Source organism: Arachis ipaensis, chromosome B6 (genome assembly GCF_059453495.1).
Source record: "Arachis ipaensis isolate K30076 ecotype BB chromosome B6, ASM5945349v1, whole genome shotgun sequence".
NCBI lineage: Eukaryota > Viridiplantae > Streptophyta > Magnoliopsida > Fabales > Fabaceae > Arachis > Arachis ipaensis.
In genome coordinates this window covers 22973959-22992329 of record NC_142441.1, presented here as the reverse complement: position 1 = coordinate 22992329, position 18371 = coordinate 22973959, and the positions used below count along the sequence as shown (strand labels likewise).

At 31.0% G+C, this 18371-nt stretch overlaps 1 protein-coding gene and 1 pseudogene across 1 annotated transcript; one reads left to right on the top strand and one right to left on the bottom strand.

The window, feature by feature from the left end:
• Nucleotides 1-3520: 3520 nt before the first annotated feature.
• Nucleotides 3521-10398, bottom strand: LOC107646654 (protein NAR1-like; annotated as a pseudogene).
• LOC107646161 (protein NAR1) lies at nucleotides 10005-16547 on the top strand. The gene is made up of 12 exons (XM_016350362.3): nucleotides 10005-10407; nucleotides 11970-12132; nucleotides 12298-12371; nucleotides 13238-13391; nucleotides 13638-13824; nucleotides 14444-14570; nucleotides 14738-14915; nucleotides 15010-15059; nucleotides 15139-15310; nucleotides 15477-15603; nucleotides 15691-15782; nucleotides 15920-16547. The coding sequence occupies exons 2-12, from the start codon at nucleotides 12010-12012 to the stop codon at nucleotides 16070-16072; spliced, it is 1437 nt and encodes a 478-aa protein (XP_016205848.1). The 5' UTR covers nucleotides 10005-10407; nucleotides 11970-12009; the 3' UTR covers nucleotides 16073-16547.
• Nucleotides 16548-18371: the final 1824 nt, after the last annotated feature.

The following is an 18371-nucleotide window of genomic DNA, read 5'->3' as shown; positions in this document are numbered from 1 at the left end:
AATACTCATTAAACCACCAGGCCGATTGAACTATCGGCTCTGATACCACTTGTTGGGCCACTGTGGGGAACTCTTAACTGTTGGGGAGACTTCAAGGAGGAACCAAGTGAGAGAATATAAAATGAGAAGACACCACATCCAATACAAAACCTTAAGGCGTCAAGTTAATGGGTGTCTCATCTTATAAACTCCCTAATCTTCCTTGTTTTCTTTCAATGTATGACTAATTCATGACACTTCTCACACTTGTTACTTAACAGAAAATTAATATTGGGACGTGCCTAGAAAGTTGGAGAGGGATCTAAGTTATGTCGGTCAAATAAAGAAGATGGAGAGACGTGAAGATGACCAATTCACTATTCATTTGTTCATCCAATACACAGTCAAATTTGTCGTTTAAAATACCTCATTATCCAAATTTGATTGTTTTTAATGAAATTTATTTTTTAAAGATTTCAAATTAGTATTATTAGTTCTTTTATCACTTTTATTGTTCATAGCATCAAATTTTACTAATATAATACACTAAATGACATCACAATATATATACTAGTTCTAACTTTTAATATACTACTATTGACACCACACAAACCACAACAAATACTAGACCGTGCTTAGCTAGCTGCCAATATGATAAGTTTTTGTAATTAGATTAAATCAATTTTAAATTGAGAGGATATTGAGACATTAAAATTTTTCAATTTATAATTGATTTATTCTAAATTATAAATTTATCAAGTTAGTAACAAGGTTATGAGCACTGGACTAGTTATTGAATCGGTCAAGTAACTGGTTCGATGGTTTAATAGTCCAACCGGAGTCGAATCATGGTTAAACTTGTTTAAGTAAATATAAAATATAATTATTAAAAATTCACTATAAAATTTTAAATATTTAAATTTACTAACTTCTAAATTAATTAAATTCAACATAAAACGCCATCGTTTTGAACACAGAAAAAAAAGGCCAAAATGGCGCAACACCCCCTCCCCCTTCTTTCTCTCAAAAATGAATTGAACCAAACTTAAAATGGCGCAACCCTAGCAGCCACTTGACACTTACCATCAACAACCCTAGCAGCCACTTTTCCCATTATCATCGTCGAACTCTTCTCCTCGGTTAGAGGGTTACGTCAACCGCCGGCTTTGTGTCATACAGAGCACGTTGTTGTAATCCTCGGCCTTGTTCTTGTCGCCGCCCCGGATGTCTCTGCTCGGCTTCTCTCACTTCAAGCTTGCTTGCTCGCTCTCTCTCTCTCTCTCTCTCTCTCTCTCTCTCTCTCTCTCTCTCTCCAATCTCACTGTCCCACGCAAACGTCTCTACTCGCTTGTCCTCATCGCCGTCACCTCCGTTTAATTACTCGGCTATCACTCCTCACGGACGTCTTTGTTTCTCGACTGTCTTTTCTTTTCCAATGATCACTCCTAGATTGCTTCTTCAGTCCTAATTTTTTTCTGAAATTAATTATGATTAATCTATACTTCTGAGTTAATTATTCTTGTTAATTTTCTGAATTTTGATAAAAAAAAAATTTCTAAGCTAATTTTTTAAAATAATTTTGTTGATTGTTTGATCGTAATTGTTAATTATGACTTCTGAGTTTTCTAAGTTCTGTAATTATTAATTGTGTATTCTAAAACTGTATGTATCATTAGATTGTTGCTTATATGAATAGAAATTTTGTGTAAATTATGTAATTTGTGTAAGTTTAGGTTCAATAATTAGAAATTTGTGTAAGTAGTGTTTAAAACTAGTTTGTTCTTTTAGTGGAGGAATGTAATGTGTTTGTTAATTATATGCGTTTTGATTTTCTGTAGCCGTAAATTTTAGTGTTTGAATTTGTGAACTTTCAATGATAAATTATATACATTTTGAATTTTAATCTACAAAATTTTAAATTTTAAATTTTATTAATTTAGAAGTCATTAACTTTAAATATTTAAAATTTTATGGTAAATTTTTAATAATTTTATTTTATATTTACTTAAACTGGTTTAATCACGGTTCAATTCGGCTGGACTATTAAATCATCAAACCAGTCACTTGACCGATTCAATGATGGTTCAATTCTCACAACCTTGCTACTAACCTGATAAATTTATAAATTAGATTAAATCAATTATAAATTGAAAAATTTCAATGTCTCAATATCCTCTCAATTTAAAATTGATTTAATCTAATTACATAAACTTATCATGTTAGTGTCAGTGTCTTGTGGTGCTCACAATTAGTAGAAAAAAAAGTCAGAAATCGATAGAGAACAAAACTAAATACCTTAAGTTATATTTATCGAAAAAATTTATCCTAAATTTATTTATTAAGTCTTGTCGTATTTTATGTCTAATAATGCTGCTTTATCTTATCATGTTCGAATTAAAAAAAATCGTGTACTGTATCTAATCATTATGTTCGCATATGATAGAAGAAGTTGATAACAATTGAAACTAAAATATCTTGAATTGTATCAACTAAAATTGAAAATCATGTGTCTGTATATTTTAGTGTTCTATCTTATGGTATTCACATTTAACAAAAAATATTATGTATACCAAAAGCTTATTTATGCATTTTTTTTATTATGTGTCTGTAAAATTTAGTAGGTAAATATCATGTGTCTATTATGGGAACCAAAAGTTTATTTATGCATTTTTTTATCACAAATAAATAAAAAATATTATGTGTACACAAAAAATTATTCACTAAATTAATCATTATATATATGTTTAATTTATTTTTATTATATAATTTATATTCTAATGTATATCTGATATTTTGATTTTTTTTTATACACATATAGTTGCAAATAATTTTAGCATCATAGTAAAAAAAATTTGTCAAATTAGTGAATATTAAAATGTGAAAAAAGATTGTCTCTATTTAGAAACGGTTTAAGTTTAATAAAATTTTGTACACATCAATTAAAGAAGCTTACAACAAAGAGTAACACAAGACGCCAAAGCCTCTTATTCGACTCTATAGTCAAGATTTACTTGCTTCTTTACTTTCCACATTTAAATAAAATTCATCACCTAAATGTAAACACAACGATAAAAAATCAACACCAAAAAAAGTTAGTTTCATTTCAATGTTACTAAACTCAATTGTCATTATAAGTTAATACATGGAATGAACCGTAAAAAATGTTGAAACAACACACAAAGCAATATGTTTAGTTATCTACACATTAAAATTATTGACAAATTTGGATCCCACAAATAATAGTGGTTCCAAGAAAAAAAAAACAAATATCTAAGTGGTTTTTCCATTTGCAATCTAATTGGATTAAGACTTAATATGAAGAAGAGTATACAATACAAGACTCATTGGTGCTAACTGGGGTTGGTATAATATGGAGGGTGTAAATTATATATACATAAGAAAAAAATCTGCTCACTCCAAAATTGGATGATGATGACCCTTCTGATATCACAAAATTAATTGAAGAAAAATACTGAGAAAAATAATGTTTTGTTACGTCCAACTCTATTTCTGTTCAAACTTCAATTCTGAAAGATTCTCACTAATTATGCAATTGAAAAGTAATATTTTTCTCGATGGTATGGTACTGCTTGTGAAGGTATCTCTTGATTTTATTGGAGCTAAGCTGCTGATAAATCCCAATTTTGTAGTTTATCTTGTGTTAAATTTAGGGGATTTTATCAACTTATCTCACATTTATTCAATGAAATAACATGGTTTTGTGAATTTCTCCTAATTTGTACTTAAGAGTGAAAACATGCTTTTTAGACCTTAAAATAGCTAAATCTAATTCACTTTAATTCCATTCGATTCCTTGATATGTTTGTTGAGTGATTTCAGGTTCATAAGGCTAGTATTAGATGGAAGAGGTGAAGAGAAAAGCATGCAAAGTGGAGAATTCATGAAGAAATGAGCATTTGGATAACTTTGTCAAGGCCACGCGCACGCTTCATCCACGCGTACGCATGAGGAGGAAATCTGCCAACGATGCGCACGCGTCATCCACGTGCACGTGTGACGTTGATCACATGACCTCGTTAAAGTAAAGACGCTGGGGGCAAGTTCTGAGCTTTCCAGGCCCAAATCCAACTCATTTATGAGGATATTTGATGCAGATTTTAAGATTGGACAAGGGGGGAGCAATTAGTTAGTATATGAAGCATGCCTTAGGTTAGTTCTAGAGAGAGAAGCTCCCTCTTCTCTCTAAAAATTAGGGTTCTTAGTTTAATTTTCTTCTAGATTTAGGTTTTTATTATTGTTTTCAATTAGTTTTTCTTACAATTTCTTGTTATTACATCCTTGTTCTCTTAGTTCCTTTTGTTAATTTCTCTTTTATGTCATTTTTATGTTTATGAACACTTTTGTTAATTTCAATTTCCTTTAATGCAATTTTGAGGTATTTCATGTTTAATGTGCTTTCCTTTGTTGTTATTGTTAATTTCTTGCATTGAGTAGTTGTAGATTTATTATTCTTGCACTTTTATGATGCTTTCCTTTTATGCCTTCCAAGTGTTTGACAAAATGCTTGGTTGGATGTTAGAGTAGATTTTTTAGCATTCTTGGCTTGGAAAGAGAAATTAGGCAATCTTGAGTCATTGATACCCAATTTAGAATGGTAATCTAGAGTTGTTAGTTAATATTGTTTTCATTGACTCTAATCTCTTGCTAATTCAATTAGTGAGTTGATTAGGACTTTTGAATTGAGATTAACTAGGCCTATTTGACTTTCTTCCTATGTTGAAGATAACATTGTACCTTCTTCCGACGTTGAAGATGACGAAATAGGATTAGCTCTTGTTAGTTATTGTATCATCATTAATGACTAGGATAGAAAGTCTTGATTCTCAATCCTTGCCATGAATGTGTCTTTTTAGTAATTATTATTTTTAGTTGTTTGATTTACATCTCTTACCATTTAATTTTTTGTTTTATCAACCCAACCCCCCTTGAAACTCATAACCAATAATTAGGCATTCGATTGTAATTCCTAGGGAGAACGACCCAGGACTAATACTCTCGGTTATTTTTATTGGTTGGACTTGTGACAACCAAAATTAAAGTTTGATTTGAGGATTGATTGTCGGTTTGGACTATGCTCACAATGAGATTATTTTGTTAAATTTCGAACCGGTATAAATCTCTCTATCAGCTGCTCGAGCCACTTGTCATATAAGCCTCTTACAATGGGATTATCGACTGGTTTTGCTACACGAACCTAGCATATATAGAAATATAGTTATTCACTGATTCAGAAATGTTGTAAGGAAAAAAATGCAGAATAAACTTAAATTACAATGCTCCACAATTATATCATTCATGAAAATTAATGACAAGTTTGCAACAGTTCTTACATTTTCCATGTAAATAGTCTCCAGCAAATGGCTCAATTCTTCAGGAGATTTCCCTTTCTTTGGTTTAATTTGACCTCCACTATTCAAGCAACCTCATTAAAATCAGTAGCATGTTAAATCAACATATAAATAAAAGCTCCATCAAAAAACATTTGAGATAAAAAGGAAAAATGCAATACTTGAAGGGTATGCCATGATCTTCAGGAAATGATAGTCACATTTACCAGTTTTAAGTTTTCTGACACCATTTTGCAAGTTCCAAAAATCATAATAGAGATCAGATCTCAGCATTGTTTTCTCCTCCACCTGCATAGACATTAGAAAGCAATTTATATCACTATATAAAGATAATGATATATATTCTGTAAATTGTTATTATGCATGAATATGCACTATCTTAAATACTTTGACAACCTTCATATACTCGAGCATAAAAAAGTTCTATAGAAAAATTTTCACAAGAACTTGCCTCAAGTGTAACTTCGTGAAAATCCAAATTCAGTATATTTATAAAGTTCAGAAGGCCATCAATCTGTCTTCAAAAAGGAATTTTAGCCACATATCGAAAAATTATTTCTGCATAACCTCCAGAGCTTTCACAGACCCCTTAAAAGGTAACCTTCTTCATTAATATTTGTCAACCTGCATGAAAGTGCATTACATCTAAACTTTTTCACAAACACAAGGAACTAAAAGATAAAGGCATTTTTTAGTTTCTTATGATCTATCCAAAGGAAATACTCTAAGCTTTGAAAATTAACTACTTTTAACTGAAAAATAGAAACCGAGCACAAAATTATTCACAAACCATTTGATAAAAGTGAATGTCACAAAACTGAGAAGATGCATGGGGAATACTAACTTGAATCAATTCCAAAACTTCTCCTATTGTTAGTACAGAATCGATCTCTGTCACCATGTTATCTTCATTCCCACTCCTTTCATCATGCGACTCCGGTTGGATAACAAAGTCATTCCTAGTAGCCTCAAGCATTTTATCATAACAAGGCATAATAGTGACGTGGTAAATTTATTCAGGGCTGTTAAAAAATTTCCAAGCATTTCATTATATAGATAATTGGAAAAGACGGCTTCTTATTCGTTTCAGCGTGACAAAAAAAAATTAAGACATCATATATGATCATAAAAATAATAGGAGACATTTTCATCAGTAGAAACTTTATTATGTTGAGTGAATACCCTACCTAAGTCCCATATCTTGACATAAATAGTGTTTTATGATGGCTCAAATTGTTTGTTATGGACTCTTTACTGTTGAAATATTTGGTAAAACAAATGACCTAAGTTGCTTCTATGCATAGCATGTCCAACCTGAAAATATATGTTCACATCATAGCAATCAGTTAGCATTCCTCCCTCCTACTTGAAACCTTACTAAAACCTATTCTAAATATTTTGAAAATAAATTTTTCATTTCCCCCTTTCTTATCTCAAACTCCAAATGCAATACCAGAAACCCGCTAGTAACTAAAGAAAGAAGCCATTTTTTATTTATTTTGTGATCAAGACATAGAAAAATTTACCGAATTAATTACTTAAGATCCAAGTTAAAGTTTCTATTTCCATATTCAATATCAAAATAATTGCAAATCCAATATTTCTTTAACACTTCTCCAAGAAATATTAAATATAAGCCAAGTACTTTCACAAATCACAATTATATATCGTTTTATCCAGCATCTAGGTATATATGCTTGAGAGACAATTTTCGAATGCATTTGGTTGAGTTAAGAAAAAGGAGTATTTTTTAATGATATAGTTTTCAATAAGAGTATTTTACAGAAGGTACTTTGTTTAGTCTGTAGGAAATGATTTCAAACTTCTAGTTTTATCACAAATATTTATATAATTCTTAGAAGTATAATTAGATTAAACAACCAGGTCTTAAATGTAGTCGTTACTAAAACTAATAGAGAGTTAAATTTATACACCAAACATGCAGAAGCAATCATAGGTAAGCTCGATTTATTCTTCTCATCATCAAACAGTTGATTCTGTTTGTACCTTGACATGAATTCCATACAAGATTCAATAAGGGTGAAATCTCTACTACAACTTGTATCGAAAATTGTCATCACTCCTAATGATTTGAAAAATCTTGTCAGCTTCTTTAAAATCTATAATAGCAAATATTTCACATTTAAACTAGGAGTAAAAAAAATAAAAAAAATAGCAGTCTGATATAAAGATAAACCAAACAAGCTAGAATTCATAGAAACTGAATGTAGGAGGTTAGATTTCAAAATGGTTGTTTAAATAATGGTCTACCCACATAATTCATAGACTAAAAGCGAATATCTAAAGCATCATCTGAAGGGGAGAAATACCGAAATGAGCTGCAAGGGAGGCCTTTGGCTAAAGAAAAACAGACACAATCTTTGCTTTTCCTTTATTAAATATTAGATAAAAACTCATCCAAACTTTTTCTCCAACATAGTTGTATCCACAGACGTCACACAACCACTATATTATCAGACAAACTCATTATATAAGCTTACATAGTGGCCTTATAAACCATCCCATAAATATAGGAGAATATGTTATTTTTCTTATGATAAAAAATAACCACACCTATAACCTATTGACAATTTGACATTAGTATCTTGGATAGTCATTCATAAAATTTTTTCTTGGTGTAACCTAGATTCTCATATTTGGCCCCCAGAACCTTGAGGATATTTTTCCATAAGTCTATTTTAAACTCTTAATATCTAATCCTTCTATATAAATTTCAGCTTTAATTAATTCTTTATGATAGATCGAAGTTTTCTTTATGGCACTAAGGGTTTTGTTTGGATAATAAATAATTGCTAAGGCATTGGAAAATTCTGATTATTGGATTTTTAAGAATGTTCCGATTATCAGACTTGCAATTTTTTACTTTTTAGGAAATTTGAAAGGAGTTGCTTTTGATATGAAGAACAATAGTGTCTTGGAAGTAATTTCTAAATAGTTTTATCTAATACACCCTTTATTGCATTTTGTTCTAAGAGCCAACATGAATAAAAACTTTAACATAAAGTCAAATACCAAGTCTTCTTAAGCTATTATAAGATTAAGACTCCTAAGCATGGATGGTACCATTATATCTCTAACAACAAACTACTATGTCTTTGTATATCAGTTCTCTCACAATTTATAGAATATTTTCATCTTGATGCAAAGTGATCTGATCATTCTATAATCCCGTAGTCCGAAATTCGAATACAGCTCTATCATAGTCATAATATTACTAGCAACATAACAAAAACATTATGAAAAATCTAAAAAAAGTAATAATAATACTAAAAAATCGCTTCACACTCGCTAAATGTTAAAAGAGGACAAACCTACTTGCCAAACAATCTTTTAGGAAAATTTTAACAGATTCTGACTGAACTTGCTTGTTTTTGCCAACTGAAACGTACAGTCACACTAATAACCAAAATTATTATAAATAAAGACCCAAAAGAAAAAAAATAATGAAAGTTTCAGCTGAATATATGAAAAGAGATTTTTTTTAGCAAAAGAACACTTATTTTACTTTCTATAACAAGAGGATTGAAAAGTGAGTTGTGGAAGTTACCTTGAATCGAGCTTGTTGGCGTTTTCTTTCAAACTCTTGAGCGATACTATGCATGCCTGAGACGGTGCTATAAAATCATTGAGGTCCCCAATCCGAAAAAGAGAAGTCAGGTGAAAAAGAGAGATCAGGTGGCGATATGCGGTAAGTTGATTGATGATAAAAGAAGAGAAGGTGTCTAAAAAGGATGAAAAGTTAGGGTTTTGGGAGGAAAATAAATATTGGGACGCGCTCATAAAGGTGGAGAGGGATCTAAGTTTTGTCGGTCAAATGAAGAAGAGGGAGAGAAGTGAAGATGACCGATTCACTATTCATTTGTTCATCTAATACATAGTCAAATTTGTCCTTAAAAATACCTCGTTATTTAAATTAGTTTTTTTTAAATTAAATTCATTTTTTATAAATTTTAAATTAGTATTATTAGTTCTTCTAGTACTTTTATTGTTCATAGCATTAAAATTTACTAATATAATACACTAGATGACATCACAATATATAACAGTTCTAATAGGCAATTATTGTCACCACACAAACCACAACATAAACTAGACCCTGCTAATTAGCTAGCTGCTAACATTATAAATTTATGTAATTAGATTAAATCAATTTTAAATTAAAAAAATATTGAAACATTGAAAATTTTCAATTTATAATTAATTTAATCTAATTTATAAATTTATCAGATTAGCAACAAGATTATAAAAATTGAATCTATTATTAAACCGATCAAGTAATTGGTTCGGTAATTTAATTATCCAATCGAAATCAAACCATGATTAAATTGATTTAAGTATATATAAAATAAAATTATTAAAAATTCACTATAAAGTTTTAAATATTTAAATTTAATGACTTTTTAAATTAATAAAATTTAACATAAAACTATTGCTCTTAAAATCGGACTGGATTGACTGGTTCGACTGGCTAACCATAAACTGACAACAATTACGATCTGGTTAATCTCTTGAAACCATTGATAAAAAAATCAGTCAAAAACCGTTGAACTGGCTGCGAAGTGCGAACCGGCCCGAACCGGACCTGGCCGTTTTTCACTTTTCAACAAACAAAGTAAAAAAGAAGCTTCCCTCTCTGTCTCTCTCACTCACCTACGCATCTGCTTCCCTCTCTCGAAAAAACCTAGCCACCAACCCTGCTTTCTTCAAGCTGTGTCACCGCCGCCGCACCAACGCCGCCGTCGCGATCTGCACCGCCGGCGTCCGCACTGCGACCATGGTCGTCGAAACGCGTCTGCTCACCACGCTTTCCCGTCAGTTTTGAGCTTCCGCCGCCTCTGTATCGCCTTGCTTCCGCCGCGGTGCTCCCTCTTCGTCGCTTGGTCGAGCTTGCCTCAAGCTCTCTTTCTGCTCCAGCCCGGCTGTTATCTCCACGCTTCGGCCTCTGTTTTGGCCGAGCTTCCGCCGCTGTTCAGCCCTCATCTGAGCTCCCTCTCCCTCATCTGAAACCCTGAATCTCTGTTCTGTTCATTGTTTTTTTGTAAGTAATTTCTTGCTTATCTCTGTTGAGTTTTCTTAGGTTTCTTGAATCAATATAATTTAGTTTGTTCGTTCATGATCAATTTAATTGCTGACTGATTTTTGTTACTGATGATGAGTAATGAATGTTATTGAACATTATTGAGCTGTTCGTGTTATGAGTAATGATTTTTTTAGTTTCTCTGTTATGAGTAATTTAGATTATTGTTTTACAGTAATTATGGAACTGTTCTTGTTGTTCAGATGTATTTTTTTATTTAATTGTTCAGTGTTGTGTTAATTGTTGCTGATTGTTGCTGTTTGTTCTTGATGGTTTTGTTTGTTGATGTTTGTTCACTGCAGTGGTTGTTCTTATTGCTATTGATTGTTATTTTTTTTATAATGCTGTTTGTTTGCTGTGTTGCTCTTTTTCATGTTGTTTTTGCATTCTTATGCTGTGTGCAGCTTAATCTTTTGCTTCGATATAATTTGCTGGATTTTCTATTCTTGTTGTTTATTTGCAAATTGTTGTTGTGTATTGTTGTCTTTGAGTTGCTGTGTTCTTCTCAAATTGTTAATTTGCTAATTTGCTAAATTGAAATTGTTGTGATTTTTGAGATTGAGATTGTCCTTGTTTTTTCAGGTTAGTTCATAAGAAATTTCTTTAGGTTAGTTTATATTTGGTTGGTTGGTTAAGTTTGTTTCAAAGATGGAAATATCTTGATGTTAATTACTTTGTGTGCTTAGGTATTTAATTATGCTTTTGGTTGCTTTTAGTAGGGGATCAAGTAGTACTTGTACTTTATTAGCATATAAGCATCTAATTTGGTTCAGATGGGACAATAGCTGCTTAATTAGATTAGAGTTAGTATTATGATTATTAATTTGCACTCTCATCAACAATGAGATTAGAGTTAGATTCAAAACGTATTTAAATAAACACCTTAGTTATTTAATTTTTGAGTTTGTACTTTGATAAAATCATAACATTTTGATGACATTTCATGTAGTGCTTTAAATTTAGAAGACATTTTAAGATTTATATTAGATTATAATTATGTTTTAGGGCATTTATTTATATTTTTTATTATTTTATTATAAAACGGTTTTTCCGGTTGAATCGGTTGGACTAGTGAACCAGTAACTAGAGCGGTTTGATGACTAATCCGGTTTTCAGAACCTTGATTAGAATTGTTAAATATATTGTGATGTCATTTAGTGTATTATATTAGTAAACTTTGATGCTATGAACAATAAAAGTGATAGAAGAACTAATAATACTAATTTAAAATCTTTAAAAAATGAATTTAATTAAAAAAAAAATCTAATTTGGATAACAAGGTATTTTCAAGGACGAATTCGACCGTGTATTGGATGAACAAATGAATAGTGAATCGGTCATCTTCACTTCTCTCCCTCTTCTTCATTTGACCTACCTAACTTAGATCCCTTTCCAACTTTTTGGGCGCGTCCCGATATTTATTTTCCTCCCAAAACCCGAACTTTTCATCCTTTTTAGACACCCTCTCTTCTTTTATCATCAATCAACTTACCGCGTACCGCTACCGGACTTCTCTTTTTCAGCTTCCCCAACTACAAATTGTTGATCATAGTAGAAAGAGTCATGTCGGAAAAATTCTCCGCAGCGCTTCGGATTGGGGACCTCAACGATTTCATAGCGCCGTCTCAGGCATGCATAGTATCGCTCAAGGGTTTGAAAGCAAAGGCCAACAAATCCGATTCCAAGGTAATTTCCACAACTCAGTTTTCAATCCTCTTCTTGTTATAGAAAGTAAAATAAGTGTTCTTTTGTTAGAAAAAAAATCTCTTTTTGTATATTCAGCTGAAACTTTCATTGTTTCTCTTTTGGGTCTTTATTTATATATAATTTTGGTTATTGGTGTGACTGTAGGGTTTAGTTGGCAAAAACAAGCAAGTTCAGTCAGAGCCTGTTAAGATTTCTCTAAAGGATTGTTTGGCATGCAGGTTTGTCCTCTCTTAACATTTGGCGAGTGTGAAGTGATTTTTTTAGCATTAGTATTACTTTTTTTTAGACCTTTCATGACGTTTTTGTTCTGTTCCTAGTAATATTATGATTGTGATAGGGCTGTATTGGGATTTTGGACTACGGGATTATGGAATGATTAGATCACTTTGCATCAAGATGAAAACATTCTATGAATTATGAGAGAATTGATATACAAAGGCATAGTAGTTTGTTGTTGGAGCTATAACCGTACCATTCATGCTTAGGAGTCTTAATCTTATAATAGCTTAAGGAGACTTGGTATTTGAATTTATGTCGAAGCATTTATTCATTTTGGCTCTTAGAACAGATGCAATAAAGGGTGTATTGGATGAAACTATTTAGAAATTACTTCTAAGACACTAGTCCAAGTTGTTCTTTATATCAAAAGCAACTCTTTCCAAATTCCTTAAAAAGTCGAAAATTGCAAGTCTGATAATCGGAACATCCTTAAACACCCAATGGTAAGAATTTCCCAATGCCTTAGCAATTTATTTATTATCCAAACAAAACCCTTAGCGCCATAAAGAAAACTTCGATCTTTCATAAAGAATTAATTAAAGCTGAAATTTATATAGAAGGATTAGATATTAGCATTCTAAAATAGAATTATGGGGAAATATCCTGAAGGTTCTGAAGGCCAAACATGAAAATCTGGGTTACACCAAGGAAAAGTTTTATAAATGACTATTCAAGATACTAATGTCAATAGGTCATAGATGTGGTTATTTTTTATTATAAAAAAAAAACATATTTCCCTATGTTTATGGGATGGCTTATAAGGCCACTCTGTAAGCTTACATAATGAACTTGTCTGACAATACAGTGGCTGTGTGACGTCTGCGGAGACAGTTATGCTGGAGAAACAAAGTTTGGATGAGTTTTTATCTAATATTAAAAAGGGAAAAGCAGTGATTGTGTCTGTTTCTCCCCAGTCAAGGGCCTCCCTTGCAGCTCATTTCGGCATTTCTCCCCTTCAGGTGATGCTTTAGATATTCGCTTTTAGTCTATGAATTATGTAGCTAGGCCATTATTTAAACAACCATTTTGAATTCTAGCCTCGTACATTCAGTTTCTATGAATTCTAGCTTGTTTGGTTTATCTTTGTATTAGACTGCTGTTCTCTTATTCTTTTATTCTTTGTTTAAATGTGAAATATTTGCTATTACAGGTTTTTCTCTTATTCTTTTATTCTTGGTTTAAATGTGAAATATTTACTATTACAGGTTTTCAAGAAGCTGACAAGATTTTTCAAATTATTGGGAGTTATGGCAATTTTTGATACAAGTTGCAGTAGAGATTTAACCCTTATTGAATCTTGTATAGAATTCATGTCAAGGTACAAACAGAATCAACTGTTTGATGATAAGAAGAATAAGTCGAGCCTACCTATGATTGCTTCTGCATGTCCAGGTATATAAATTTAACTCTATTAGTTTTGGTAACGGCTACATTTAAGACCTGGTTTAATCTAATTATACTTCTAAGAATCATATAAATATTTTTGAAAAGAATAAAAGTTTGAGAGCATTTTCTACGGGCTAAACAAAGTACCTTGTGTTAAATACTCTTACTGAAAACTATATCATAAAAAAACACTCATTTTTCTTAACTCAACCAAATGCACTCGAAAATTGCCTCTCAAGCACATATACCTGGATGTTGGACAAAACGATATATGATTGTGATTTGTGAAAGTACTTGGCTGGCTTATATTTAATATTTCTTGGAGAAGTGTTGAAAAAATATTGGATTTGCAATTGTTTTGATACTGAATATGGAAATAGGAACTTTAACTGGGATCTTAAGTTATTAATACTGTAAATTTTTCTGTGTTTTGATAAAAAAATAAATGAAAAATGGCTTCTTTTTTTAGTTAATAGTGGTCTTGTGGTATTGCATTTGGAGTTTGAGATAAAGAAGGGGGAACTGAAAAATTTACTTTCAAAATATTTAGAATATGTTTTTGTAAAGGTTCAAGTAGGAGGGAGAAATGCTAACTGATTGTTGTGATGTTAACATATATTTTCAGGTTGGATTTGCTATGCAGAGAAGCAACTTGGGTCGTTTGTTTTACCAAATATTTCAAAAGTAAAGAGTCCACAACAAACAATTGGAGCCATCATAAAACACTATTTATGTCAAGATATGGGGCTTAGGTAGGGTGTTCACTTAACATAATAAAGTTTCTACTGATGAAATTATCCCTTATTATTTTTATGATAATATATGATGTCTTAATTTTTTTTTGTCACGCTGAAACGAATAGGAAGCCATCTTTTTCAGTTATCTATGTAGTGAAATGCTTGGAAATATTCTTTTACAGGCCTGAAGAAATTTACCACGTCACTGTTATGCCTTGTTATGATAAAAAGCTTGAGGCTGCTAGGGATGACTTTGTTATCCAACCGGAGTCCCATGATGAAGGGAGTGGGAATGAAGATAACATGGTGACAGAGGTCGATTCTGTACTGACAACAGGAGAAGTTTTGGAATTGATTCAGGTTAGTATTCTCCATGCATCTCCTTAGTTTTGTGAATTCATTCACTTCTATCAAATGGTTTGTGAATAATTTTCTGCTCTGTTTCTAAATCCAGTTAAAAGAAGTTGATTTTCAAAGCCTAGAAGAATCTCCTTTGGATAGATCGTAAGAAACTAAAAACTGCTTCTATCTTTTAGTTTCTTGTGTTTGTGAAATAGTTTAGATGTGATGCACTTTCATGCAGGTTGACAAATATTAATGAAGAAGGTTACCTTTATGGGATCTGTGGGAGCTCTGGAGGTTATGCAGAAACAATTTTCCGATATGCCGCTAAAACTCTTTTTGGAAGACAGATTGATGGCCCTCTGAACTTTAGAAATATACGGAATTCGGATTTTCAGGAAGTTACACTTGAGGCAAGTTCTTGTGAAAATTTTTATATAGCATTTTTTTTTATTGCTCAAGTATATGAAGGTTGTCAAAGTATTTAAGATATTGCATATTCATGCATAATAACAATTTATGGAATATATATCATTATCTTCATATAGTGATATAAATTGCTTTCTAATGTTTGTGCAGGTGGAGGGGAAAATAGTGTTGAGATTTGCTCTCTGTTATGGTTTTCGGAACCTGCAAAATGTTGTCAGAAAACTTAAAACTGGTAAATGTGACTATCATTTTCTAGAGATCATGGCTTGCCCTTCAGGTATTGCATTTTTCCTTTCCATCTGAAATGTTTTTTGATGGAGCTTTTATTTATATGTTGATTTAACATTCTACTGATTTTAAGTAGGTTGCTTGAATGGCGGAGGTCAAATTAAACCAAAAAAAGGGCAATCTCCCAAAGAATTGAGCCAATTGTTGGAAACTGTTTACATGGAAAATGTAAGAACTGATGCAAACTTGCCATTAGTTTTCATGAATGATATAATTGTGGAGTTTTGTAATGTAAGTTTGTTTTGCATTTTTCTGCTGCTTACAACATTTGAATCAGGGAATGACTAAATTTCTGTATATGCTAGGTTCGTGTAGCAGAACCATTCGATAACCCCATCGTAAGAGACTTATATGACAAGTGGCTCGAGCAGCCTGGCTCCGATAAAGCCAAGAGACACCTTCACACACAGTACCATCCTGTCGAGAAAAACATTACTTCTCAATTGCATAATTGGTGAGAAAATTTCAGAAGCGAAGTTTGAACAGAAATGGGGTTGGAAGGAACAGCACATTTTTCCCAATATTTTTTTTCAATTAATTTTGTGGTATCGGAAGGGTCATCATCATCCAATTTTGGTAGTAGACAGATTTTCTCTTATGTATATATATAGTTTACACCCTCCATATTTATACCAAACCCAGTCAGCACCCGTGAGTCTTGTATTGTATATCCTTTTTCATGTTAAGTCTTAAGTCTTAACCTAATTAGATTGCAAATGGAAAAATCACTTAGATATTTATTTAGCTTTTTTTCCTTGGAGCCACTATTATTTGTGGGATCTAGGTTTGTCAATAATTTTAATGTATAGATAACTAAACATACTGCTTTGTGTATTGTTCCAATACATTTTACGGTTCATTTCATGTATTAATGTATAATGACAGTTTAGTTTAATAACATTGAAATGAAAGTAATTTGGTGTTGATTTTTCATCATTGTGTTCACATATAGGTGGTGGATTTTATTTAAATGTGAAAAGTAAGGAACCAAGTAAATCTTGACTATAGAGTCAAATAAGAGGTTATGGGGTCTTGTGCTATTTTTTGTTGTAAGCTTCTTTAATTGTTATGTACATAAACTTAAACCGTTTTTAAACAGAAACAATCTTTTTTTCACTTTTTAATATTCACTAGTTTGATGAAATGTTGATTATGATGTTAAAATTATTTATACTATATGTGTATATAAACAAATCAGAATATCAGATATATGTTAGAATATAAATTAGACATTGAAAATAAATTAAACATATATATAATGACTAATTTAGTAGATAAGTTATGTATACATAATATTATGATTAGATATAAGAGACGAGAAGACTTCATAAATAAAATGTGTGGTAAGATATAAAACAATATATTGAAACACAAAACACGATAAGACATGATAAATAAAATGAACACAATAACCTGTCATGATAAATAAAATGAACACAATAACCTATTGAATAACACGATGAGGTAACAAAATATATCAAGTAGAATGTACATGATAAGATATAAAACAACATTTTAAGATGTTGAATAATGAGGAGATAAAATACAAAAAGATATAGTAAGTTAAATTAACAAGTTACAATATGACAAAATATAGTAAGTAAAATTAATACAGTAAAATAAAACACGTAAAGCTTCAACACCACAAGACATGGGGATCAGGTGTACTTTACTTGTATGTGGTGTCAGCAGAAGAGAAATCGGACGGTGCGAGTTGGGGGGCCTAATCGGACGGTCCGACTTGTTCACAACAACACGGACCATACGAGTTGTTCACTGCAGTCACGTGTCGCAGGCGCCTTGTCCCCAGGACAGTGCCCCCTTAACCAGCATACCCCCTTTACTCCATCCACACCTACCTCTGAGTCCCTCTCAAACCTTCATTTTCATCCCCACCCAGCAGCCATTCTCTCCCCTTCTTCATCCTTCAACAAATTCTGCTGCCTCTGCTTCATCCAAAACAAACTGAAATGCCAAAAAAGAAAAAATATAGAGATGTTGATCGTTCTGAATTTCATATTGTAAATTATCTCAGCTATGATAATTATGTAAGTGTATTTATTAAATTTTTTTATATTTCAGAATCATTATTATTGTTGTTAGAAATTTAATTATAATTATTGTTGGAGATAGTTCAACTTAGGAACATATATAGCAGTCACATTATTATCATTATTATTATTATTATTATTATTATTATTATTATTATTATTGTTAGAAATTTAATTATAATTGTTGGCAGTAGTTTTAACTTAGGAATATGCAGTATTATTATTATTATTATTATTATTATTATTATTATTATTATTATTATTATTCAGAAATATAATTATTATTGCTAGAAATTTAATTATAATTGTTGTTGTTAGTAGTTCAAGTTAGAAACATGCTGACATTATTATTATTATTATTATTATTATTATTATTATTATTATTGATAGAAATTTAAGAATATATATGTTTAAATAATAGTTAGAAATATATATGTAAATATGGTTAGAGAATATTTTAATCAATGATAATATTTGAGTTAGAGTAATATGATAGATTAATAAAAATTATATGTTTAGAATTTTTTGTAATAATTTTAGAAACTATAATTAATTATTTAACTTTTATAATTAATTTTGGAAATTATAACTTTATAAATTAAAGAAATTTTTCGTAACAGTAAATAAAGTAAATGGGTGCCGAATTTTTAGAAATAATGTTGATGATTTTGATTAAAAATGAGACTTTGTAAAATATAATACAATG